The sequence below is a fragment of the Globicephala melas genome, chromosome X (assembly GCF_963455315.2).
Source record: "Globicephala melas chromosome X, mGloMel1.2, whole genome shotgun sequence".
Taxonomy (NCBI): Eukaryota; Metazoa; Chordata; class Mammalia; order Artiodactyla; family Delphinidae; genus Globicephala; species Globicephala melas.
Genome location: NC_083335.1, coordinates 35,426,880 through 35,453,953, shown reverse-complemented (window position 1 = coordinate 35,453,953; position 27,074 = coordinate 35,426,880). Strand labels below are relative to the sequence as shown.

General features: G+C 41.8%; 1 protein-coding gene across 1 annotated transcript in view; it reads right to left on the bottom strand.

Annotated features, from left to right (window-relative positions):
• The window catches only part of GUCY2F (guanylate cyclase 2F, retinal), an 80,241-nt gene that overhangs the window by 11,703 nt on the left and 41,464 nt on the right, over positions 1-27,074 (bottom strand). The window contains exons 9-15 of the mRNA XM_060292006.1: positions 19,040-19,216; positions 16,569-16,725; positions 11,073-11,222; positions 7,491-7,639; positions 5,068-5,231; positions 4,079-4,271; positions 700-874 (exon numbers count right to left, since the gene is read on the bottom strand). Coding sequence (XP_060147989.1) covers positions 700-874; positions 4,079-4,271; positions 5,068-5,231; positions 7,491-7,639; positions 11,073-11,222; positions 16,569-16,725; positions 19,040-19,216 — 1,165 coding nt within the window. The remainder of the gene's footprint in view (positions 1-699; positions 875-4,078; positions 4,272-5,067; positions 5,232-7,490; positions 7,640-11,072; positions 11,223-16,568; positions 16,726-19,039; positions 19,217-27,074) is intronic.

The window sequence follows — 27,074 nt, the reverse complement described above, 5'->3', positions numbered from 1 at the left end:
GCCAATTGAAGGAGAATCGTCAAGAATATCAAATGCTGCAGAGATAGGGCAGACTAGGACCAGGAAAAGTGGTAGGGCTAAAGCCAGATTGCAAAGGGGTTAAAGAGGCAATGGATAGTGACGAAATGGCATGATAAATGTCAATCATTCTTCTACAAAATTTGGTAGGAAAGGGATGAAAATGATGGGAGAAGAAAAGGAACCTAGAAGAACAAAGCAAAGATAAAGAGGAGGGGAGCAAGAGGCTAGTAGGTGAGAGACCTGTGAAGATACCTATGAATGTGAAGATAGGTGGAAAGGGTACGATGAAGGGGAGTCCTGAAGATGTTCAAGCAAGTGAAGAGGCGTGTGGGAGAAAAATACTCCAGGAGTTGAGATTTTAACGAATTAAAGCAATTATCCTAAATACCACATGTGCAGGTTGGTCTTGTATCATAGTCAAACATGGAACTGTTGGCTCTAACAGGAAAGGTAGACTGGAAGGGTATGGTACCTAGAACAAGGGTTGCTGCCCACTGGGGTAGGGCAGGTGCTGGGAAGAGAGTAAACTTGGGGAGACATAAAGGAATGATGTAGCACTAGACACCTGGATAATCCAGCTGCCAATAATCAGGGGAGAGCTACCCTCTTCCTCCCGTTTCTAGCCTTCCCTTGAGGTACATGGGAATGTCTTCTCTTGCTTTAGCTGCTGGTTGTTACCTGAGTGCAGGCCTATTCGAATCCGGACTGGCACCTCTGGCATGTGCCGCATCTTGAAGGTACCCACGGAGCTGAGGATATCTAGGGACATGTTTGCAATCTCGGCTGCATGCCTCATGCCATTCCTCTTTGGGAGGCCTGAGGCCACCATGTAAGCATCTCCAATGGTCTCTACCTGGAGATCAGGGGAGATAGAATTAGCAAGTAAATAACGTGTGTGTGTGTGTGTGTGTGTGTGTGTGTGTGTGTTTTCACAGAGCTTAAAGGGTATGATGGAGGCCAAGTGTTCTTCTTGTAAAGTGAGGAAGCCAGAGAGAGGCTGTCACTGCTTCACAGTCCTGCCTGTACATTAGAATCACTTAAGGAGCTTCACTTAAAAAAATACTGATGTCTAGGTCCCATACCTGTAGATTCTGTAGTTACTTCTCAGGCTCCTGTCTGACCCTAGAGAATTATCAGACTCCAAATAATTCATCCTAGGAGAAGGTGCTTTCCCAGCAAGCATTTCTCTAGATGATTTCGGGTCAGTAAGCTAGAACAGCCTTAAGGAAAGTATAGGGAAAAGGAAAGGAAGGAGGTGAACGATTCTGTTCCTTCTGCTTTGCCTCGCTAATATGATGGAGTTAGTTTTGCAGTCTCCTTGGGTGTGAGAACTCAGTCTTTTCCCACCAGCTCCCTCCTCCTGTCCTACTGCCACCTCTCAAAGGAGCAGCAATAGTAGCCCTCAGTTGCTTTGCAGGGGCAGTTAGAGCTGGACCCCTGTAAATAAAGGCAAATGAATCTGTGCTCGTCTTCCCCACAGAAGTGTACTCACTCTTTTAGGTGATTAGTAAGGTGAAACTTTTCAGGTAAATCCGAAAGATAAGTAAGCTGAAGGGACTTCTATGAAATGTGCCTGTCAGACTCTGCTAGTACAAGTTTGGATCCAGTTAAAATCTATGTTCTCCTAAAGAACTGAACTCACAGATTGCCATAGTTAAGAGCATGAAATTCTGAAGTCATACAGCCTCGTTCAGAATTCCAGATGCACCATTTACAAACTGTGTGGCTTTAGTCACGTAATTTAACCTCTCTGTGCTTCAGTATCCTTACCTGTAAAACAGGGAAAATGACAGCACCTACCTCCTAGAATTTTCTAAGTACTAAATGATATCAAAGCACTTAAAACCTGTCTGGTGGATAATAAGCGCAAGCCATTAGCACCACCGCCATCATTATCACCACATCATCATCGTCAAACTGACGTGTCTTGAAACAAGTCATAGGATTGTGCCTATGACTCAGCTCCAGAGAAAATTTTGTAATTGGCAATAGGCCCCTCATCATGACTTCCCATGTAGCCAATAACAGCGATCCTTTGCACCTATGGTACTTTGTACCTCAGGATGCTTCCATTCAGGGCCTCCTATACCTGGTGCAATTTGAGAAAAGGATCCCTGCTCTCAGATAAGCGTGCCTGCCTGCACGGAGGAAGGCAACAGTACAATGCAAATACTATATGGGAGGGAGAAACTCACTGGCTGGCCATTATCACTGACTGGTGGTTGACACTTCAGCTTTAATGAGTCAGTCATCCAGGAGCCCCCAGGAATATGGATGAGACAGTTAGAAAGGCAGGGAGCACGGGCACTGTTTGGCCTTGGTGTGAGACTGCTGTGGTGAACTGTGGGTTGTATAAACCACCATAAGGACACAGAAAGGGAAGAGGAGGTATAGAAAGGGGTCTGGTTGAGACGGAGTGGTAGTAGGAGAACTGAAACTGAAAACAAATCACTAACTTCATAATTCTGCAGCAGCCTTCTTCCTTCCATTTCAGATTATCAAGTGCCAGGGGAGGTGACTCCAATTTTACAGGTAAGGAAAATGAAAACACAAACGGTTTTGGTAACTCGCTGCTGGTTCAATGTTTATTTCCTTTGCACTGTGTTGTTTTGATTAAAAATGACTGAAAACTTAGATTCCATTTTTGGATTTATATAGCCCGACTCTGTCCTGAAAACAGCCCACTAGCTTCTTACTGCAGCCGTGAAGTATCAAAATACCTAACAATCTCATTCCCAAGACCCCCGACAATTGTCTGAACAGTATCAGCTGGATTGATTAAACCAGTGGCTGTGTTACTGCCCACACTGAGTCATCTTTGATTTTAGTTTCAACTGAATTAGCTTCCAGTGATTTGTTTTTCTCTTCAGGCTACTTGAGTTCAACAAGACAAGACAGGTAGTCTGATTCCATGGATTTTTCCTCCACCGTGGTTTCCATGTGTGCTTCTTGATTAGTTTGCAGCTCCTGCTGATTGACAGGTATGATGTCTATTTCTGAGCCCTATTTAGGCAGCTTGGCCTAGCCCCGAGGCTCTCTACTTGACCTGAAAGGGCCCTGTCTAATCTGAGATAAACACACTGCCCTGTGTGTGATTTGAGAGTTGGAACATTTCAGACTACTGTGAAGGATCCAATGAATGGAGCTACTCATTCTCCAGCTCTACCTGGGTTCCTGGGACAGAGGAGCTGTCTAAAGTGTGGGATGCCTGGGGCATCTTTCTCCATCAATAAAACAAGTAACCATGTTGCAGACGTGGAAACGTTCCTATGTAGCTATGAGATTTTTAGTCATTTTCTGCCTAGAGACAGGACAGCACGTACAATCAAGGGTAAAGAAGCATGGCACTGAAATGAGTGAATGCAGTCATCTGTTCTGTACTCATCTTCTGCAACCTTTGAAAGGAAGAGTGGAAATTGACAGGCTGGAGGGGTGGGGGGAAGTGGAAGCAGTAGGTTGCAACCTCACAATTAATCACTTCCCAAGACCTCAGACCACTAGGTGGGCTTTAGGTTACCCTACAGCAATCCCAGAGAGCCTCAGGTCCAATAGCTCCTTGACATGTATAATGCCAGAGTCCCCTCCTGTATAAAAACGGTACCTAAAGGAGGAAACCAAGTTTTAACAGCACGTATTAGATGTACACAAACTTTACCAGGATGAACTCTGTCATAGTCATCAACTATGGGCCAGACACCAGTACTTTCTGTATCCCCTTCCGTGTCTGCACTGTGGGTACTTAGAAACTGAAGTGCAATAATGCTTTTTGGCCCCAACCTCTCCTTAGTCCCAGTTCTAGAAAATAGCTCAAAAGAAATCTGACTGGCAATCTCTTGCCGGGTTGAGATTGTTGTTTTGGAAAGTGTGAAATTCTATGCATTCTATTTGGCCTTCATTTCCAATGGGAGACCAATGGAAGTAGTGTACTATTTACATTTTAATTCCTAAATAACAGCATTCAATACGATTGCATCCTTCCTTCCATTTTGGAGTACACATAGGTGAGCCTCATATCAAAATTTCTCTCTGGAATATACTGCTCTGCTAAGTAACGTACCTTGTATACATCATGACTGCCAATGATGGCATCAAAGAGCGTGTACAGGTCATTGAGAAGATCCACCACCTCGATGGGCTCACTCATGGCTGAGATGGTAGTGAAGCCCACAATGTCACTGAAGTACAAGGTGACCAAGTCAAAGCCCTCAGGTTCAACCGTGCAGCCCTTTTTGAGGGATTCAGCAACTGATCTGAAAACAGACACAGCTATTCCTCAGAGGACACAGGTCTCCCTCCAGGCCACACAAAACATCTGCTAGAACACAACTTCTCCAAAAATCACTACCAAGTAAGTGATAAGGAAGAAAATGTCACCTGGATGCAAACACTCATTCTTTCATCTATTTTACAAATAGATATTGAGTGCTTACAATGTGCCAGGCACTGTGACAGGTGCTGGGATGCAGCATGGAGCAGAGAGCCCTGATCTGTACCTTTGTGGAGTTTTTTTCAACTCTCTATCCTTCCTCAGTTCCCCCCAACAACTCCACCCCACCTGAGGGGGAAATGTTCCCAGGCAGCTGCCTTTGCATGAGACTAGCTTCCCCAATTATCTCCTCGAAGATCATGTTACAACATGATAAGGTGCCTTGGAAATTTTGGAAATTGTAGCAACACATAAGGCTTTCACCTAAGGAAGGAAAAACATAGAAAAACAACACTGCTACTTTCCTCTAGGAGCTAAAAAATCTGCCTCCTTTTAATTGGTCAACTTCCAGGCAAAGTCATGAAGTGACACATAGAAAAACCGAGGCATCAAAAACTTAAATGACTAGCATTATCCACAAGCAGTGGAAAATTAGGGAGTGCGCTCTGCCCCCTTGGCTTTCCAATTCTTCTTTGATTTGAAGGTGTGACTCAAACCTACTGGGAGTAGAGAGTGTACAGGACAGGGGGAGGGAGCAGTTAGTTGATGGGTAATTTTTTTCTATTTTTAATAGAACACATTGTTACAAGCATTCACACTCCTCAGGTGTTCACACATACGGTGGTAGCATCTGTGTTAGAAGCTTTTCCGTCTTCTGTTTTTCAATTTCCAGCTCTTCAGTCCGCTCCCGGATCAGATCTTCCAGGTTGTTAGAATATTGCTCCAGCATCCGAAGCATAGAGTCAATGATATTAGTCTTCTTCCCTTTATTGAAAGTTTTAAACTGGAAGTAAACAGAAAGAGGAGCTAGGGAATTCTTCTTAAACTTAGAGGTGATGGAACAGGACCCCCTTATCATAAACCCCTTCCTCTAAAATGAAAAGGCAGGAGAGGTGACCCCAAGTATAAAGAGGAAAAGTCACTACCCACCCTTATTGTCACCCTGGCCCACTCACAGGGCTCTTTTTCCCTGAGTAGTTCTTCCCCTACCCTTCTGGTTCTTTCAAGTCTAAGCAAAGGTGCTCTCCAGGCAGGATCCTTCGGTTCTGAGATGCTAGCACCTGAATAGTTAGCCACTTCAAAGGCACCAGGATTTGGTCTTGAGCTCAGGCCAGTTGTGAGTGGGGTCAGGGGAAGAGGGCGGGGAGTGTTCTTTTACTCTTCTAGATCATCAACCTATAAAATCATTCTTATCTTCTAATGCTACCATGTTGCATGGTTCTCGGACAGTGGGAGGTTCTTTGACCTCTTAAATACGACCCAAGCTCGACGTGGTAAGATCTACCCCTATTTCTTACCATGGGGTCCAAGAATAATGGTGTCTCCTAGCACTTGGCCTTCATGTCAGTCAGGGTCATGTAGAAATTCAACTGGTCTTGCCCCTGGTCCTTTAGAGGTGGCTGCATGCCACAGATTTTTAATAAGCCCTCCCGGGACCCTGTTCATTTACAGAGACAAGGAGCTTGGCATAGCATTGGAATCACGAGGGGTAACCCCTCCTTATTGCTGTATTCAGCATGCAAAATGCTGGGCTGACAACAAGGGAAGACTGGTGGTAATTTTGCTCAGCACATGCCTAGGAATCTGTCCCAATGAACCCTTTTATACAGCTGAGCCACACGTGCTCTATATAGCACTCAATGTCCCAAGGCTAACACTAGGAGTTTCCTTCTTAGCCTGGTCCAGATCTACGTGTCCACCAAGGTCCTACAGTAGCCAGCTCAGATGCTTTGGGCGCCCCCTATTGCCTAACCCAGGGAGCCTCCCTCTCTTCCTCTTCCCATTTCAGTTTTATTAGCTGCAGGGAGTTGGGAGGCTACCCTTGTCTTTCAGACAGTCTAAACTTCCACTGAAGCATTTCAGTGAGGGCAGCTCCAAGCAATCTTGTTTGAAGGTCGTATGATGTGCACTCCTTCTATCTATCACCGGCTTCTCTGCTGCCTTCTGAAATAACATCTCTAGCATCAACACCAGGGCAAATGCTTTTTCTCCTGCCTCATGGTAAGTTTTCAGAAATTTGACCTTCATGGTTCTTTGCCTTTTCCATACTATTGCATACCTGTTTGAGTGTCCTCAAAAGACTCAGCCGGGCTAATGGAGGCATTGTTACCTGGGGACACGGATGACTTCATATTCAGGGCCCCTCAGGCTTTCAATCCAAGTCTTTCTTTTTTCCGCCTCAGATACCTGCCACTCACAAAGCATCTCGGTGCTGTACCCTAGCCAGGCTCCAAAGCCTCTCCGCCAGAGCTGACACAGCACTCCCAGAGAGCACCCTCAGCTTCGGTATCCTGTAGTTTGAACAAATCCCTCAACAGCGTGCTCCAACAGAGGAACCACACCCTAGCAGGGCTCCCTTAGCAGGGCTCTCTCTGTCTGCTCCCCATTTCCCCCTTTTAATCCCCAACTCTAGGGAAAGCGTCAACCTCTTTAGAAACTCAGTATCTTAAGGAGAGAGCTTATCACTTTTCGTGCACTCCATTGCCTCAAGTCATTCCCCAGAAACCTAAGGAATCCCCTGCTTTTGTACTCCACATTTGCACTTCCTTCCATCTGGAACACTGTTTCAAACACCCCATATTTTCCCTGACCCTCCAAAAGCAATCTGGCTTCACTTAAATGGGATACTCATCAGAGTTCTCTGGAATTTCCAAAGCAACGGGGGCTCTACGAGGATCCCCATCTAGTCCAGGATACATCTATTCCACCTTCTAATGGTCTCAATGCCATTGTCTTGCAAGTGCCTAGTGGTTCAACTCCATCTTTGAAGGGTCAGTTAGATCGGATTGTGGATGGTCTGGAACAGAGGTTCATCAGATAAAGAGCGCAAAAACCTATCCTTGTGCTCTTGGAGGATGTGCTGGGGATGCTCCAACACCAAAGGCCTTCAGATAGCCAATTCCATGCTTCTTCCCCAAGACGAATGCCTTTTTCTCTTGCAAGAGGTTCCACAGTGTGATGACACCCCACGGAGTTCATTTTAGGTGGGCTGGTTTCAGTACGGCTTCTGGGCTGTGAGTGTTAAGATTCACGGAGTCCTTACCTGGTTAAATATTTCATCGAAAGTTGGCCGCTGTTCTGCAGCCTCAGCCCAGCACTGCTTCATCAGCTGGAGACATTCTGGAGGGGCGTGCTCGGGAGGAACCACTGGTCTGTAGACAGGAGGAGGCTTCTTAAGTCTTTCTATGATTTCTGTCCAGAAGCAAGAAGAAAAAGGTCTACAGATTGTGGGGAAAGCACCAAGATTCGGCAAAGATAATTGAGTTTTAGCCAAGAATAGGGTTGGTCAGGAGAAATTACAAAAAGGCAATGTCTTTTGCTTTCTCCTTAGGTGGCCTGAATATAAATTGTATCTGAACAAAGGCTACATCAATCAATGGAGGAAGGACTGAGAAACTAATCAATTGAGCTATTGGTATCATTTAAGCACAGCTTTATTCTGCTTCTGCTAGATATTATTTATGTTTTCATTGAAGTATAGTTGATTTACAATGTGTTAATTTCTGGTGTATGGCAAAATGATTCAGTTTATATATATATATGTGTGTGTGTGTGTGTGTGTGCTTGTATATATATATTCTTTTTCATATTCTTTTTAATTATGGTTTATTACAGGATATTTAATATAGTTCCCTGTGCTATACATTAGGACCTTGTTGTTTATCCATTGTTTCAATGATCTGGCTCCTTTCCCCCACCCCCAAATCATCTAAGCCTCTCAGTCTCTACAGTAGACCCAGTTAGCCCCCGCTGAAGGCCCAGGCCCAGCCCAGTTCCAGGCTATGGGTCCTGCCTGGCCCTTAAGGTAAGGGAATTAAGAACTCCAGTAAAGGGACTTCCCTGGTGGTGCAGTGGTTAAGAATCCACCTGCCAACACAGGGCACATGTGTTCGATCCCTGGTCTGGGAAGATCTCACATTCCGCGGAGCAACTAAGCCCACGTGCCACAACTACTGAAGCCTGTGTGCCTAGAGTCCGTGCTCCGCAACAAGAGAAGCCTCCGCAATGAGAAGCCCGCGCACCGCAACGAAGAGTAGCCCCCGCTCGCCGCAACTAGAGAAAGCCCGCGCATAGCAATGAAGACCCAACACAGCCAAAAATAAATAAATAAATAATAATTTTTTTTTAAAAAACCTCCAGTAAATAGTTCAGGGCCTCATTGGGATCCTTCTGGCTGCTGGTACTTGAACCCCACTTTCAGTGGAACATTAACTGTGTATCAGACTATGGGCTGAGCACTTTGCATGGTCTCTCTGCTTCCAGCCTCGCCTTCAACAAACCATTCTGAAAACATGGATTTGGCCGTGTCACTTTTTTGCTTAACATCCCTTCATGGATTTTTATTACCCACAGGATAAAATCCAAGCCCCGACTATCTCTTCGGCTTCTTTCTTTCTTTTTTTTTTTGGTTGAAGAAAGATTTTTTTGGTTGAAGAAAGATTTTACTGCACATGGAAGTTGGAGCTTCCATTTTCAAATTTAATGTTCCACATTTCTCGGAATAGCTTTATTATTTATTAATTTTTACTGGTGTATAGTTGCTTCAGCTCATTTCTTACCCCTAGTCCCCTCTCCACACCCTTGACTTTAACATCCTCATCGTGAACCAAACCTTGCTTCCACCACCAGTGTGCCTTTCCCACCCCTGCCTTGGCTGTAACACTCCAACAGCACTGCTTTATACCATTATAAGTGTCCCCTTGCCTCCATGAAAGAATTTCAGTTGTTGCCTCTGACTTCTCAGCTCCTTGTGACACCACACCTTCTGCTCTGTTAACCCAGGTTGGCCCACACCAGTAATGGTTTCTCCATCACATCTCTCACCCTGCCCCCAGTGCAATAGATTCCATGGACGTCGACCCCTTGGAGTGCAACCGCCCCATCCAACTCTCTGGTAGAGGGAGTCCCTTTCTGAGAACACCAACGAGTGAAATAGGTCACCTCTCTGCTTAGGCCCAGCATGATTTATGTCCTCAAGGAGCTCACAGTTTAATTGGGAGGATAAACAATGACCAGCAATATAAGTGCTCTAGCAGATATATGCACAGGAAAACACAGAGGGGACACCTGACCCACACTAAAAAGGTCAGAGAAGGTTTCCCAGTGGAGGTGACATGAGCTGGATGAGGCAAGGTGGGGAGAAGGTAGGGGCAACACGTGTGGAGGCACAGAGGAGGGAGGTAGTGATTTCAGGGCACTGCCAGTCACGTGCCTTAGCTGGAGTATGGGGAGTGACAGAAGATAAGCCTAGAGAGGTGGCTAGGGACCAGATTGTGAAGGGCCTTGTACCTCATGTGAGGAGACTGGGCTTCATTTAACTTGTGATGAGGAACTGTTGGGGGGTTCTAAGTAGAGGAGTGAACTAAAACTCCGAGTGGGGCAAGAGACAACTAAGTATTTTAGGTTTGGTTTGGTTTGATTTTGCAGTTTTTAAATCTTTTATTTTGAAATAAATTTAGACTTCCAGAAAAGTTGTAAAAATAGTACAATAATTGCCTATATATCCTTCACTCGGTTTCCCCCTAATGTTAGCAAATTATTATTTTTTTCTTTTTTGGCCATGCCATGTGGCATGTGGGATCTTAATTCCCCGACCAGGGACTGAACCCGTGCCCCCCTGCAGTGGAAGCGTGGAGTCTTAACCACTGGACCACCAGGGATGTCCCCGAATGTTAGCAACTTATAAAACTGCAGTACAAAGGAAGTTAATATTGGTACAGTACTATTACTAATCTAGAGTCTTTATTTGAATTTCATCAATTTCCCCCTAACGTCCTTTTTCTGTTTCACAATCCAATTCAAGATCCCATATCGTACTTAATTGTTATGTCTCAGTCTCCTCCAATCTGTGATGGTTCCTCATTCCTTCCCTGTCTTTCAGGACTTTGACACTTTTGATGAGTACTGGCCAGTTATTTTGCAGAATGCCTCTCAGCTGGGGTGTGTCTGATGTTTTCTCATGGTTAGATTGAGGTTATGCATTTTGGGGCAAGAATACCACGAGGGTGGTATTGAGCCCTTCTCAGTGCATCATGGCAGGGGTACATGATGTTGATGTACCTTGATCACTTGGTTAAGGTGGTGTCTGCAGGATCCTCCACTAATAAACTTACTCTTTTTCCATTTGTAATTAGTAAATATCTAGTGATTTTGTACTTTTAGAATACGTAAACATCCTGCTTCCCCTCAAATTTTGCCCCGTAGCCGAAGATTCTGATGGGAGATAAGGATGAAAGACTATGACGTGTCACAGGGAAAGAATGGGAGGACTTTTGACATCCAGGAGCATCACTGAGGGGGCACTGAAATGTCTGGCAGGGGGTGTCTCAAAGGAGTAGTAGGGGGCTGCTAAAAAAAGGACTAACGTAAGTCCTGTAGGCCCTTGGCTTATGTCACAGTTTGGAAAACGACCAGCTTCTTGGGTGAGGGTTATTTTTTCCAAATGCCTAAAGCTGTCTGGCTCCAAGTCCCACCTGCACACAACAAGGGCTGCTTGCAGACCAGTGGGCAGTTAGCACAAACACGGAATCGTGTTCACTCTTCTGGCATATCGCAGCAGCCTGGGTTGGCCTGATGATCTGGGTCATGGTGGGCTCCTGGTACCCTTTTCTCACCTCCCGCTTACCTTTGGCAGGCAGATCCATCATGCAGAATGGGGTGCCCCGGACCATCACTTCTTGCATGATGATGGCAAAGCTGTAGACGTCTCCTGCAAAAGAACGTAACCTGCTGCCCCTCGGGGCTCTCAACAGTTCAGGGGCCATCCACAGCAACTCTGAAAAGAAAGCATTGTGTAATGAATACAGGGCGGATTAACTGACAGCATCTGCAATGCCCTCGAGGGCTCCAAGGGTGCTGTTTCATTGACTGCTTTATATTGGTATTAAGACAGACTGGCATGCTAGTGCCTCCGTGCCCCCCCTCCCCCTGGAGTCTGCATTTATGAATCTAAGGAATTACTCTCAGAGAAAGCATACTACTTTCCCCACACCAGGACCACGCAGGCAGACACAGCGGAGGTGTGGGGAAGGGCAAAGAAGCTCGAAATAAAAAAACTATCTGGTGCTGACTTTCTTGCTCTCTTGAGCCTGCAAGTAGCAGTTGGCAGGCTTCCAGGGAAAGGCGAGTGCCCTGCCCGACTGGTTGCCATGGATTTGCTGTGTGCTGAGATCTATATGTGTCTGATAATTTGACTGTGCTGGGGCTCGAGGAGTCATAAGTTGCTTTCTCCAGGTCTTATCTAAGAGGATTAGAGGATCCCCAAGTCTCCTCTGTTCCTTGCAGAGCAAAAGGGTGCAGCAATTCCTTCAACTCAGTTCTGCAAATACTTATTGAGGATTTACTATGTACCAGGCACTGTGCTAACGACAGGGGCAGTGCCAGAGATGAATTAGACCTTGCCTTTGCCCTTGCAGAGTTCACAGACCAGTGGGCAAGACACACACGTGTACCCCTAACTGCAATACAACAGAGATAGTGATGAGGGCCACTATATAGTGTAAGGAAATGAATCTATTAAAAGCCACTATTGAGAACCCACTGTGTGCTCTGCTGCATTTCAGACCCGAACAGGGAAAAAAAGATATTATCTCTGCTTTCAGAGAGTTATGGCAGAGACTCAGAAATTTGGGGCGAGGGCCCCTTAAGCAATATATAAAGAAATACCAGTTAATAATATAAATTGAGTAGTCAAAAATTGGAGGGAATGCTTCATATTGAAACATATGAAATTCCATTTCTGTAGATCAAAACTGGTTCAATATTGGCAATTCCATGAGGTTCAAGCTAATAAAAAAACTGAGCTGATCAAATTAATCCAGGAAGCCTTCCCGGAAAAGTTAAAGGAGCTTGTTAAGAAGGTCAAGGATGCAGTTTCCTAGAGCCGACGACAGGGTAAGGGCTTTGCAGGGAGAAAGAACAGTATGTGCAAAAGAACAAGAGGTAGAAAGGAGCAAATTGCGGATGGGGGTGCTGGTAAGCAGATTAGCTTGGCTGAAGAGAAGGGCTCTGTTAAGGAATAATGAGAAATGAGAAATGGGGTTGATGAAGTGGGGGAGGGAGGGTGGCTGGAAGAATGAGGGCAGAAGGTGAGAGGCCCTGAGAGCCAAATGAAGGCATTTGGAGCGAATACAAAAGGCAGTAGGGGTGCTGGAGCTGGAGAGGGATTTGATGAAAGCCGTGTTCGGGAAGATTAATCTGGCAACCTGCACAAACTGGATTGAAGAAGGAGAGAGGCTGGAATCAGGGAGACCGGCTAGGAAGCTATTACAGTAAGAGCCAGAGGCGAGGTGAAAGGGGCCTGAATGGGGGCAGGGGCGACGGCAGCAGGATGGGGAACGAGATATATAGGTAGGCTACAATGGACAGGGAAGGGACAGGGCTGGGGACAGGCTCAATATGCTCTTCCGAGGGGAGAGAGGTAGAGTAAACAGCAGGTTGATGTCCAGATAGGGAGGCTGGAAAAGAGTGCCTCCTGAGGGTGAAGGTGGCATGCGGAAAGCGCTGGCTAACTTTTCATCTTCTCAAATTTGGGGTATTGGGAAGGGAGCCCAAAGGACAGGTCCTATGAAGCAAGAAGGAGGATAAAAGGTCAGAGATGATTTTGGTTTGTTAGCGAAACCCAGGAAAGAGAAACTCACCCTGGAAATTCTTACTTTGAGGCAACTCTGATCAAAATGGTGGAACAGGGAATTCTAGCCTCACCCCGAATCACATACTCATCTCTCTTTGCCCTCCAGGTGTCCCCAGCCTTTGTCCCCCAACTCGCCTGCCCCACCAGCCCTGTGAGTCTCTGATACGCTCACTATAGTGGTTTTGCCCTTCTATCTCCTCACCTAGGAGAACTGATATTTGCAAATAAAGCCAAAAAGATTGAATAACACTTTAGTCAAAGGAATACATTTCTGACCATGGGATTTCAGGCATACGGTTTTGGGGGGAGGGAAAATGGTATGCAGCTGCTTCTTCCTGGCATCCTCTCTCCCTGCACATTTAAAAGCACAAGAAGGAAAAAAAAAAGCACAAGAAGGGAAAAGAGGACATGACTCTCTGGTAAAAAGCTGGGTTATTAAATACAATCACTACCAAACAGTATTTTCAGAGAGCACTTACATGTATGTTGTTAATGGCTAAAATGAGGCTTTATCCGCACTATACTTATGTAATTGAGAGTGGGCAGTAATGAATACACTTACAACCTGCCCCCATTTCCCATTCCCACTCCAGAGCCAAGTAAGAGCCACTACCTACCATTAGACTTGAACTCTCAGGAAAAAAAAAAAACTAGAAAAATCACTTTGGCTTGTTTTGTGTTTGCTGGAGCTACTACTAACTCTTGAGCCCTGCTATGGTGATAAAATCAACCTTGGAGAGCCAGTGTGGTGTGGTACAAGAGAACACATGATGGAAGTCAAGAGACCTGGTTTCACAATCTCAACTTGGTCACTGATCAGCTCACCTTTCTGAACCTCAGTTTCCCCATCCATAAAATGGAAATTGAACCAGATGATCTCCAAGGGCCTTCCAATTATAAGATTCTATTAGCCCTGTCGTCTAAGGCAGGGAGCCTCAAATTTCTTTATTTTATTTTATTTCATCCATTCATTGATTCAACAAACATTTACTCCACCAAGTACTGTGAAAGGCACCGAGGGAGGCAAACCTGTTTCTCACCTTCACAAAACTTACAGTTTGGGGAGGGAGAGAAGACAGCTAATTAAACATGTAATACCAACAAAATGTGGTATTACAACAAAGTTCAAAGCCTTAAAGGATCATAAAGAGGAGAATTTAGCCAAGCCTAAGGGGTCATGGAAAGTCTCTTGAATCAGTGGTATTTAAGTTGAGCCCTGTGGGAGGAGGAGAATCTAGCCAGACTCAGATGAGTGGGTAACAGAGTAGGAAGGGAAGAGTGTCCCAAGCAATGGGCACAGCATGCGTGAAGTTCTGGAAGTAAGAGAGAGCCTGGTGCAAATAAACAACTGGAAGGCAGTCAGCATTGCTGGAGCACAGAGACAGAGGAGGGAGTGGTTAAGCACAAGAGGTCCTCACGGCCCAGACCATGAAGGGCTTGCAAGCCACGTAAGAGAGTTTGAACTTTATCCTAAGAGCAATGGGAAGCCATTCAATGAATTTTGGCACCGTTGTAACATGATCAGATTTGCAGTTTAGGAAACTCCCTCTGGCTGCAGTGTGCAAAGAATGGACTGAGCATCCAGATTGCCCTTGCAATTTGGAGAATGGAATGAAACGTTAAGAGGGAGAAACAGGGAAAGAGACAGACACAGTCCACCAAAAATAAAATAAAATAAAATAAAAATAAAAATAGGGCTTCCCTGGTGGCGCAGTGGTTGGGAGTCCGCCTGCCGATGCAGGGGACACGGGTTCGTGCCCTGGTCCAGGAAGATTCCACATGCCGCGGAGCGGCTGGGCCCGTGAGCCATGGCCGCTGAGCCTGCGCGTTCGGAGCCTGTGCTCTGCAACGGGAGAGGCCACAAGAGTGAGAGGCCCACATACCGCAAAAAAAATAATAATAATAAAAAATTTAAAAAATAAATAAATAAAAATAAAAAACACCCACTGCAGCTAGCTTTCCTCACTCTGAAACCAGAGCTTCTTAAGTTTGAAAGTAGCCAAACTGTGAATTCAATGGAATTCTGGGAAGCTGGACATTGTGTTTTATCTTTTATAGATGAGTAATTTTGCCAGGAAGCTAAGTACTTCCCACTCTACAGCGGTCGTCCCAACATCCTAGCACTAACACCAGGCAACTACTCCAAGCTTTCAAATTGGGATTAGCCAAATAATAACCATACGACAAAGTCGTCAACAAGAACAGGCCCACAGAGAGAAATAGACGAAGAGAGAGACAGAGAGAGACAGAGAAACAGAGACACAGAGGAAGACAATAGCACCTGTTGCTATTGTGATTACCATGAGCTGCAAGTCCTTCAAAGCATGGATGGGCAGAGAAAGAGGAAATTGTTACTAAATGTTTTAATTTAGCTGCTAAGTGGCTGCACGATTCGGGCAAATCTTGAGACTCAGGTGTCTCATCTGTTAAATGAGCAAGTTGGACCGGATGACTCCCTAAAATTTCGTATTCCACTAGCTTTGTAAAGCTCAAAGATGATGCCACTGATGACTGGACTGTGTCTCTATCCGTGCATGTGTCTCTCTGTGTCCTGCACTCTTCATTTCTCCTATAAAGTCAGCAATTTTAAAGCTTATAACACCAAAGATCATTTTAAGAATATGAGTATATGTTGTCATTTTGCATCTCTCCCTCTCTGTGTCTCTTCTGGGTTGTCTGTTTCTCTGTGTTTTTGTGTCATTATTTCTCTTCTTCCCCCTTGCAATACTGGTTAAAACTTTTAATGTGCAAACTTCCTATATGTATTTAACCCTATTCATTTTCTCTCCTTACTCTTTCTCTTTCTTCCTCCCTCCCTTCCATCAATTCATTCCCTCATAGTTCTCAATCACCCACTCCCAAGCCCCATCTCAGGTTTCTATTTCTTTGATCTGTTATGACCTCTACAGGCATTGTTTGGTGTTGCCACACGTGCACTAAATAGAAGACAAAAACACAAAGTGGACATTACAGGCATGCCTACTGATTTACTAGAAGGCCATAGTTCGGTCTGAAGCCATCCCACACAACCCACAGAGCATTTACTTGCTGCCGACCCCCCCCCCTTGCTTCTTTCTCTCTGACAGAGACAGTGAGGGTAGGCTCTAGTGACATCCCATTCCAGAATGGGCTTTGTGGGAGTCCAGCTACCAAATTACCTTCCATTCAATCTGACAAGTATTTATTGAGCACCTACTGTGTGCCTAGTGCTCAGCAAGTTCCTCCAGGGACACCTGGGGTCTCCACACAATATAACCTAATCCTGCCACAGCAGGAACTCAACATTATTGCACTGGCTTTGTTCAGAAGGCTTGGCTGCGCTGAGATTACAGCCTGCAGACTTCATTCAACTCCTTTGGCTTGGAAATGAGGCTGCTTTTCAACAAAAGTGGGGAGTTGAATCAGCCTGAGGCTTTAATTCAGGGCATGTTCTCATTTGAACTTTGGAGTTACCTTGTGTGCATCAGAAGGGTACAATACATCGCTTACCTTCCGCAGAAGGTTCCTCTTGGGAGAGTCTTAGCGTTTCCAAGATGTCATTAAAGCCATAATCTGTCACTTTGAGTACAAAACGCCCATCTACCACACAGTTCCGAGACTTCAGCCTCCCATGAGCAAACTCTCTGTGATGTAAGTACTTCATGCCCTGCAGATGATACAAACAGGATTTATTTAGCAACTTATTTAACTATTTGGGGCTTTTAGAACCACTTTCTGAGATTGTTAATGGCATGAGCTATTATGATCTAGAATTCAGCCTTTTTCTCTTACACGCAGGCAAAGCAAAACTCTGACAACAAGAATCGTTTCCAGGTCCCTTCTAGCGCTAAAATTTTACGTTTTGATGAAGAATCATATCTTGTGGGCATAAAGAACTGTGTGTTATTGGAAGATTTATTGACATTTCAAACACAGATAGATCTACACATATATAATTGTCAAGAATTTGAAGATTCTGATTTTCTCCCAAAAGGTCTAGCCAAACTCTCATCTACTACTGGCAGGAATGGAAATTGGTACAGTCTTTTGGGTGGGTAATTTGGAAATAGCTATCAAAATGGAAAGTATGCGTACCCTGTGACCTAGGGATTCTACTTCTCCAAGGAAATGCTTGCACATGTGCACATACACAAGAATGCTCCTTGCAGCTCTGCTTTATATTATATAATTGGATGTATAATAAATATCGAGAAGGGACGTCCAAATTGTGGTACATCCAACCTATGGAATATTCTGCAACAATTAAAAATAATAAGATCAATTTGTATGTACCGATAGGGGACCATATCTAAGCCATAAAGTAAGTGAAAAGGAGTAAGTTGCAGAACTATGTGACAGTATGTATTTTAAACAACAAACAAAATCTATAATGTATGTAAATACACGAAAAATGAATTGCAAGGCTAATCACCAAATTGTCAACAGTGATTAATTTGGGGGGAAGATATGAAGGAGGATTGAGTAATTGTCAGTATTTTCCCAATATATTTACATCACTTGATTTCTAAATTTAATTGAATGCATTATTTTTATAATTAGAAATGTCTTATTTTTAGAATTTATATAAAATATATTAAAATTATATAAAATATATACAATTTATTTTTTATATATTTTTAATTAAAAATAGACAATAAAAAAGAAAGCTGAAAGCAAGAAAGCTGATACTGACTGCTACAGTTTGCTTGGCAACCTTATATGACATTCAAATGTGATCTACCAGGACTTTACCAGATGGGTTTAATCATTCACATATAAATACATCCATTTTCTAGTGCAGTCATCTCGGGACTGTTTATGCTGAGTCCTTTTAAGTATCTGGCTCTACTTTGCCACCTGACACCCCTTTGTATTTGTATGCTTTACATCTTGCACCCTAGGAAATTCTGTAGTCCCCAGTACTTCCAAGCAGAGTCTATAGTGGGGGAGATTTCTCCCTAGGTGTCTAATGCTTAGGTTTCATTCATCACGGGTCTGAGAGGACTCATTTAGAGGACTCTCCCTTAACTCACGGGACTTTGCTTACAGAGTGAGTGGAAAGAGTATTAGAATAGGAATTAAGAGATTTAGATTCTATTATTAGCTCTGCCACTTAATAGACAGCTGGTAAATGTTTATTGAGTATCTACTATGTGTGGTAGACACTATATAACAAAAACCTCATTTAGTTTCTCTGAGCCTCTGTAAAAGGAGGATAATCACACTTCTTTTATAGAAAATTGGAATGAGATTATGTCTATAAAGCTACCTTGAAAAGAGTTAGGCCACAATACAAGGGTCAAGACTGTGATTAATATGCAGGAAGCTCAATGACTATTGGCTATCCAAATCAGCCCACTACAAGTGCACACAGACACAATTTTCATATCACTCTAGGGAGTTCATAGACTCCACTGAAGCCCATCCATGGACCCATCTGTGAACCCCGTTGGCTGTTAATAGTCCTTGCCTCTGAGAATGGAGGTGCTGCCTGGTAGAACCGATGGTCTTTTGGCTTTCTGGTCATGCTGAGTTCCACATCTATACCTATGGTATAGACCTATGCAAAGACCCATCACCTAGTTCTAGACTGAACCACCTTTTAGAACGTGAAAGCCAGGAGATGGGGCTAAGCAGAACCAAAGAGCCTGGGAATGAGCACTTTCCCACATCCAGAAGGCAGAGAAATGGGATGGAAGAAAGGATTGCTTAAGGCAGAAGAGTGCTCAATAGCTATAGGAAGTAAAGACAAAAATCTGGCCCTCAAACAGGGGAGCAGGTGAGGAGCAAGCAAACTCTTTCTGTATCAGGACCTTATAACAGATATGGACAAAAGGGCTATGAGAAGAAGTGAGGGCAGACACAGGGAAGGAAGGTGGAGGAGTAAGAGCATCATAATGATCCAAGGCAAGTGAAACATCCCAAAATATTGAAGTTCTAATCTACAGGGAAAATCCTGGATTTTCAGTCTTTCCATTAACCTTGATGAGATCCAGCAGGAGTGATGATTTAAACATCCAATCTAGTTTCACATCCTGATTTGTCAGTATGTCTTCCAGGCTCCTTCGGGAACAGAATTCTGTCACAATGGCAAACATCCCCGAATCATAGAAGAAGCCCACTAAAGGGTTAATATTCTCATGACGTAGGTCCTTCATCTGGAAACAGAGGGAGAGAAGAGAGTCACAGCTGTTCTGTCTCAATTGGAGCTGGGGCCTTCTTCCTGATTCTTTAGGGACACTGTGGAGTGGAGCTCAGTGACCCAGGAATACTAAAGAGGTTAGTACAGTAAGAGGTGGAATAGATTGTCTTTCCGTGAATATTCATCTATGCAGCATCTATTAAAATAAATAGCTTACATAAACATCAGGCCAAAGCTTACAAAATTTGTTTCAGAAGAAACACTTCGAATTTTGACTACATTTTACCTTTGTATCCATTCATTTTTTTCCACTAATGTGAGAAGCATTTAGTGTGTCTCAACAATGTCCAAGGCATTGGACTGCATGCTAGTGATATAGAGATAAACAAAATGAAATCAATATCCTGAAAGAGCTCACATTTAAAGAAGGGTGATAGACAAACAAACTGACAGCTGTATTTCCCTGTGAAGTGGTTTCTTATGGGAGAATGGGATGCTGGTAGAGTTCAGATGGTAAGTATCTAATTCAGTCTGGGAGATCTGGCTTCCCTGAGGAGGTAATGTCTAGACCATCATGAAGCGCAAGTAAGAGCTGACCATGTGAAGGTGACATGGTGGGAGGGGTTGAGAGTGAGAGCATGTTATGCTGAGGAAATTGCAACAGGTTTAGGGTGGCCAGAACACAGTGCAGAGGAAAGAATATGAGACACAAGGCTGAAGAGATAGGCTTCCCTGGTGGCGCAGTGGTTAAGAATCCGCCTGCCAATGCAGGAGACAAGGGTTCAAGACCTGGTCCGGGAAGATTCCACATGCCACGGAGCAACTAAGCCCGTGAGCCACAACTACTAAGCCTGTGCTCTGGAGCCCATGTGCCACAACTATTGAGCCCACGTGCCACAACTACTGAAACCCGTGCACCTAGAGGCTGTGCTCTGCAACAAGAGAAGCCACCGCAATGAGAAGTCTGCACACCACAACAAAGAGTAGCCCCCACTCAAGACAACTAAAGAAAGCCCGTGTGCAGCAATGAAGACCCAACACAGCCAAAAATAAATAAATAAATTTATAAAAGGCTGGAGAGTTAGACAGGCGCCACATCCTGTGCAGCTTTGAGAACCGTGCTATAGAATTTGAAATTAATATTACGGTCACTCAATAATTGTTATCTATTATTATTACTTTTTAATGGGGGATGAGAGAGAAAAGGGCTCCATTTTTGCTTCTAGATTTCTACTTGGATTCCTGGATAGATGGCAGTGATATACATCAATATAAGAAATTCAGGGATGTTTTAGTAGTGGATATGTTGGTGCCCCACCTATATCCCCTTTACAGTGCATCCTGCAGCTGCTGTAAATGTTGGCTGGTAACTCACAGTCGCTCCATTCTCTGGAAAATTGTCCTAGAGGCTAAGCCAAAGGGGAGCTATCTTACTTGAAAGGTTAGGGCCCACCCACAGACCTCTGCTAATGATTGACTGACTGGGAAAGGTACAAAAGTTCAACTCCCTCACCTCAAAGTGGAACTCATGGTATAACTTGTGCTCCAGTATTTCTCCCATAAAATCATACTGAAGCTAGTCTCAAGCTGAGATCACATACTTGCCGAGCTTTTGCTTCTGCCTCATCCTGCATCCTCACTCCTTTTCTCTTGAGAGCATTCTCTCAATGAGTAATTTGAACAAGAATCTCCATCTCAGGCTCAGCTTTTAGAGAATCTGACCTAAGACAGTGGGAAAGCAAATTCTGGGTGATGAGGACAGCTGATTAATTCAGTTTGAGACACATTAAGAATGAGGTGCCTATGGAACATCAAGGTGGAACTATTCCAAGGAGATAGTGTGTTCTAGCTAAATAGACTTGGGAATTGTAAACATGTAAATGGTAGATGAAATTAATGGGAGTGAATGAGATAACCCAAGGGAAGCATATAAAATAAAAAGAAAAGCGGGGGGTGAATATCAACATTTAAAAGATGGGAAAAGGAAGAACATCCTGCATAAAGACTTAGAAATGAGGCTAGAGAAGTGGAGAAAGGCTTATTTAGAACAACATTATGAACACCACAGGAAGAGGTTCAGGGAAGTGAGGTAAATGCCAGAAGGAATTTCAGGAAAATGTGATAAATACTAGAGAGGTCAGGTAAGATGAAGACAGCTACACCTAGACACATCATAATTAAACTCCTAAAATCTAAACTTATGCAGGCAGTCAGAGAATATACAAAAACCTCTTCATGATTAAAAAAAAAAATCACAGAAAATCAGAAGTCAAAGGGACATGTGTGAAAAAACCTTCAGGTAACATCAAACCCAAGAGTAAAACATTAAATTCTTTTCCTCTAGAGCCAAGAGCAAGACAAGGATGTCTTCCTTCACCATTTCTACTCAATATTGTATAATAGCATCAAAACATTGATGAGAAAAGTTAAAGAAAACTTAAATAAATGAAGATCTATACCACATTAATGGACTGGAAGGTTCAGTATTGTTAAGATGTCCATTTTCCCTAAATTGATTTATAAATTCATATAACCCCCTATGAAAAATTCCAGAAGGCTTTATTGAAGTAATGAACAAGTTTATTCAAGAACTTATTGAAAATTAAAATAAACTACCCTATCCAAAACAATCTTGAAAAAGAACAATTTGCAGGAGCTTATACCACTTAACTATAGGAGTTACTCTGGAGCTGTGATAATCAAGATAGTGTGATATTGGCAGTAGGGTACACTAATGAGTTAGTGAAATAGAGTACAGAGTCTAAAAATATACCCACACATATATAGTCAGTCAACTTTTCACCAAGTTGAAAAGTTAATTAAGTGGAGAAAGGAAAGCCTTTTTAAAATAATTGTTACTGGAACACTGGATATCGCTAAGGAAAAAAAAAATAACCATGACCACTATCTCAGTCCATACACAAAAACTAATTCAAAATGGATCATAATCCTAAATCTAAAATCTTGGAATTGGCAAAGATTTTCAAGCCGCAAAATAAAATCATAAATTGGATTTCCTCAAAATTAAAATTTTGCTCATCAAAACCATTAAACAAACAATCCACAGACTGAGAAAAAATACTGTAAAACATATATCTGACCAAAGGAAGGTTATATAAAGAACGTCTACATTTCAACAATTAAAAGGCAAAACTCTCAATTTTTTTAAATGGGAAAAAATGTGAACAGACAATTCACAAAAGAAGATATACAAATGAATTATAAACACATGAAAAGATGCTCAATAACATTAGTCATCAAGAAAATGCAAATTAAAACCACAATAAGATAACATTTTATACACCGTAGAAAGGCAAATATCAAAAAGACAAATGTTGCTGAGAATTTAAAGCAACTGGAACTTTTGTACATTTCTGACAGGAGTGTAAAATATTGTAACCAATTTGGAGACCTGTTTGGATGTTTCATATAAAGTTATACGTACATCTACTCTATGACTCAGTTTGTCTATTCTTAAGCATTTACTGAAGAGAAGTGAAAATATATGTTCACAAAAATATCAATACTTGGACAAAAATGTTTATAGTTGCCTATGAAGAAATACTCAACATACTAATCATCAGAGAAGTGCAAATCAAAATTACAATATGATATCATCTCCCACCCATTAGGGTGGTTACTATAAATTAAAAAAAAATAACCAGATAGTAACAAGTGTTGACAAGGATGTGGAGAAATTAGAACTCTTGTGTACTGTTGGTAGGATTGTAAAATGATGCAACTGCTATGGAAAACAGTATGGAGGTTCCTCAAAAAATTAAAAATAGAACTACAATATGATCCAGAAATTCCACTCCTGGGTATATATCCAAAGAATTGAAAGCAGGATCTCAGAGAGATATTTGCACACCCATATTCATAGCAACCCAAATGTCCATCAAGAAATGAATGAATAACATAAAATGGAATATTGTTCAGCCTTTAAAAGGAAAGAAATCTATTCACACTTTACCACATGGATGAACCTTGAAGACATTATGCTAGGTGAAATATGCCAGTCACAAAAAGACAAATACTATATTATTCCATTTATATAAGGTGTCTAAAGTAGTCATATTCATGGAAACAGAAAGTAGAATGGTGGTTAACCCAGAATAGGTGGAGGGGAAAAAAGTGAGCTGCTATTTAATGGGTACAGAGTTTTATATTTGCAAATTGAAAAAGTTCTGGCGATGTGTTTAACAACAATGCAAGTATATTTAACACTGCTGAATTGTCCATTTAAAAATAAAGATGGTAAGTTTTATGTTATGTGTTTTTTCTTAATTAAACAAATATTTATAGTTGTCTTATTCATAACTCCAAAAAACTGGAAACCCAGCCAAATGTTCATCAACAGGAAAATTATAAACAAATTGTGATGTATTCATAAAATGAAATACTACTCAGAAATTTAAAAAAGTGAACTGCTACTGATACCTGCAAAAACGTGGATTTAATCTTAAAAATACTATGTTGAGAGAAGAAAGTCAGGCACAAAAGAGTATATAGTCTATCATTCCACTTATACGAAATCCAAGAACAGAAAAAATATTAATTCATGATGATAGATATCAGAACAATGATTGCCTCTGGGATAAAAGAAATGACTGAGAAGGGAAACAAGAGAACTTTCTGGGGTGATAGACATATTCTGTATCTTGTTTTGGGGAGTGGTTACACAGATATATGCAATATATGCAATTATCAAAATTCACTGAACAGATAATTCATTCATCAAATTATACGTAAATAAAAAATGTCTTTTCGAAACACAATGGGACATTATACTATGTGAAATAAGCCAGTGACAAAAAGAGGTATCTAAAGTAGTCAAATTCATAGAAGCAGAAAATAGAATGGTGGTTATCAAGCGTTGAGGGTGAGTGGGGAAAAGGAGAGTTTTGTTTAATAGGTACAGAGTTTCAGCTTTGCAAGAGAAAAGCTGTGACAATCTGTTGCCAAAAAATGTGAATATACTCAACACTTAGAGATGGTAATTTCTGTCATTTTATCATAATTTAAAATTAAAAAAACACAATGAGATACCCATAGAAACCTACTAGAATACTAAAACCAAAAAGACTGACAAGACTACATCATTGGTGATGATGTAAAGGGAGCTCTCATAACTAGCGTGTAGGAAATTAAACTAGGAAAGGTTTGATAGTGTCTTATAAAGTTAAACATATACTATATTTTAACATAGAAATTCCACTCTTAGGTATTTATCCAAGAGAAATTAAAAGATGTGTCCATAAAAAGACATAAAAAGCATATTCGTATCAGTTTTCTTCACAATAGCCAAAATTGGAACCAGCCTAAATGCCCATCAGCAGGAAAACAGATAATTACATTGTGTTATATTCATGCAATTGACTACTACTCAGCAATGAAAAGAGCAAGCTATTTATACACATGATAACACGAATGAATCAGTCAGTATGCTGTATGATTCCACTTATATGAGGTTATAGGATAAGCAAAATTAATGCAAGATAGACCAAAAACCCAGAACAGTGGTTTTCTTTGGTTGGGGCGGGGGGGACGCAATAATTTACTAATGAACACAAGGGAACTTTCTTGAGAGAAAGAAATGTTTTATATCAGGGGTCAGCAATCCTCTTCTGTACCTATAGTAAATATTTTAGGCTTTGCTGATCATGTATAGTTTCTGTTGCATAATCTTTGTTTTCTTTTTTTACAACCCTTAAAAAATGTAAAAAACATTCTTAGCTCCCAGGATGTAAAAAACAGGCCAGGATGTAAAAACTCTGCCGACCCCTATTCTATATCATAATAGAAGTCTAGATTATATGGGCATATCTCTTCATCAAAATTATATATCTATGATATGAGCATTTCAATGCGTGTAATTGTACCTCAGAAATACAGAACTGCAAAATAACAACAATAATAACCAAGTTAGAGATGTGAGAAGTGGGTGGAGGTAGAGATGAAATAATAATGGTAGAATGTTGATAATTGTTGAAGTTGGGTGACGGGCATATGGAGTTTGTTTATATCATTCTGTTTATTTTGTGTGTGTTTGTTATTTTCTATAATAAAAGTTTTTTAAAAGAAAAGAAAAACTTCCAGGATGTAGCTGAAGCAGTACTTAAAGGAAGTTTTCTAGCTTTAAGCGACTGTATTGGAAACTAAGAACGGTTAAAATCAACTATAAAAACTTCCAGCTCAAAAAACTAGAAAAAGAACAACAAATTAAAAGCAAAGAAACTAGAAGGAAAGAAATAACCAGAATACAAATCAATGAAATAGAAAGCAGACATACAACAGAGAAAAATCAACAAAGCCAAAAGTTGATTTCTGGAAAGGATTAATAAAATTGATAATCTTCCAGCAAAACTGATCAAGAAAGAGAAAACACATATTGTCATTATCAGAAATGAAAATGGGAGCATCACTACAGATCCTAAGGCTACTTAAAAGATTGCATGAGCATATTATGTACAACTTTATGCCAGTAAGTTCGACAACATATATGGAATGGACAACTTCCTTTTAAGACATAACTTACTGAAACAGGTATAAGAAGAAATAGAAAGTTTGAATAGTCCAATATCTATTCAAGAAATTGAATCTGTAATTTAAAATCTCCACACAAAGAGAAGAACAATAGGAATCTAATTAAAGAGATTCAAGCAGAGAACTGACAAGATCAGGTTTGACTTTGATTCAGATTGCAATGTGGAGAAAAGATTTGACAATGATAAAAGTGGGTATGTGTAAAGACAATTGCCAGTGGTTGCCAGGGTTTATGGGGAGGAAGGTGTGAATAGGCAGAGCATAGAGGATTTTTAGGGCATTGAAACTATTCTGTATGTTACTATAATGGTAGATACATCATTATGCATTTGTCAAAATGCACAGGATGTACTACCCTCTGAACCCTAATGTAAGCTATGGACTTTGAGTGATAATGATGTGTCAATGTGTGCTCATGGATTATAACAAATGTACCACTCTGGTTCAGGATGTTGATAGTGGGGGAGGCTCAATTTTTCTGTGAACCTAAAACTTCTCTAAAAACTAAACTGTCTCTTTAAAAAAAAAAAACAACAACAGACAATTGCCGTAGCTCTAGTGGGTGATGACGGTGGCTTGGACCAGGATGGTAACAGTAAAAATAGAGGAAGAGAACATTGGACTTTTAAGGAAAATGGAGAAGCTCTGAAATACAGGTTGTAGAAAGTGAATTAACTAATGAAGTATTATAATGGACTTAAAGGATAATTTTAAGGGACATTTTAAGATGGAAACAATATACCTTGTTGCATGACTTTCTGCCATAATACTCAGCTGTTCAGATGCAGGCACAAAGAAAGTTAAGAGTTAGGGTCATCCTGAATATGAGTTTTATGTGTGTCCAAAAAGACAGAAATAAGAATGTGTTCAAACGGTCAACTATGAAATCTAAGGTGGGCATGAAAGAAGATAAAAGAAGGGCTTGTGGGATGGGAGAAAGTAGAGGTCAGTAGACAGGAAGACCCAATGTAAAATATAGGCACAGTTGAAAGAAGAGAAGGCTATAGTCAGAGAGTGTGATGTTTGAATCTATGATATTGGAAGTGAAGCATTTTCAGTAGCAATTATAGGTAATGACAAACCCCGAGGTATAATGATAGTAGTGGATGGCCAAAGTGAAATGGAAGAGAAGATGATTAGAGATTATATGGCAAGGAACTAAATAGCCAAGGTATTAGAAGGTACAAGGAGTATGCCACTCAGTTCCAGATGATGGGAAAGAACATGAGACTGGGAGACAGATACAGCCTGATTTTCCTGCATACGTCTTTGGAGAAGTTGGGACCCTAAAAGATGTTGGAAGTCATCAGTCCTTTGGCCTTCTGACT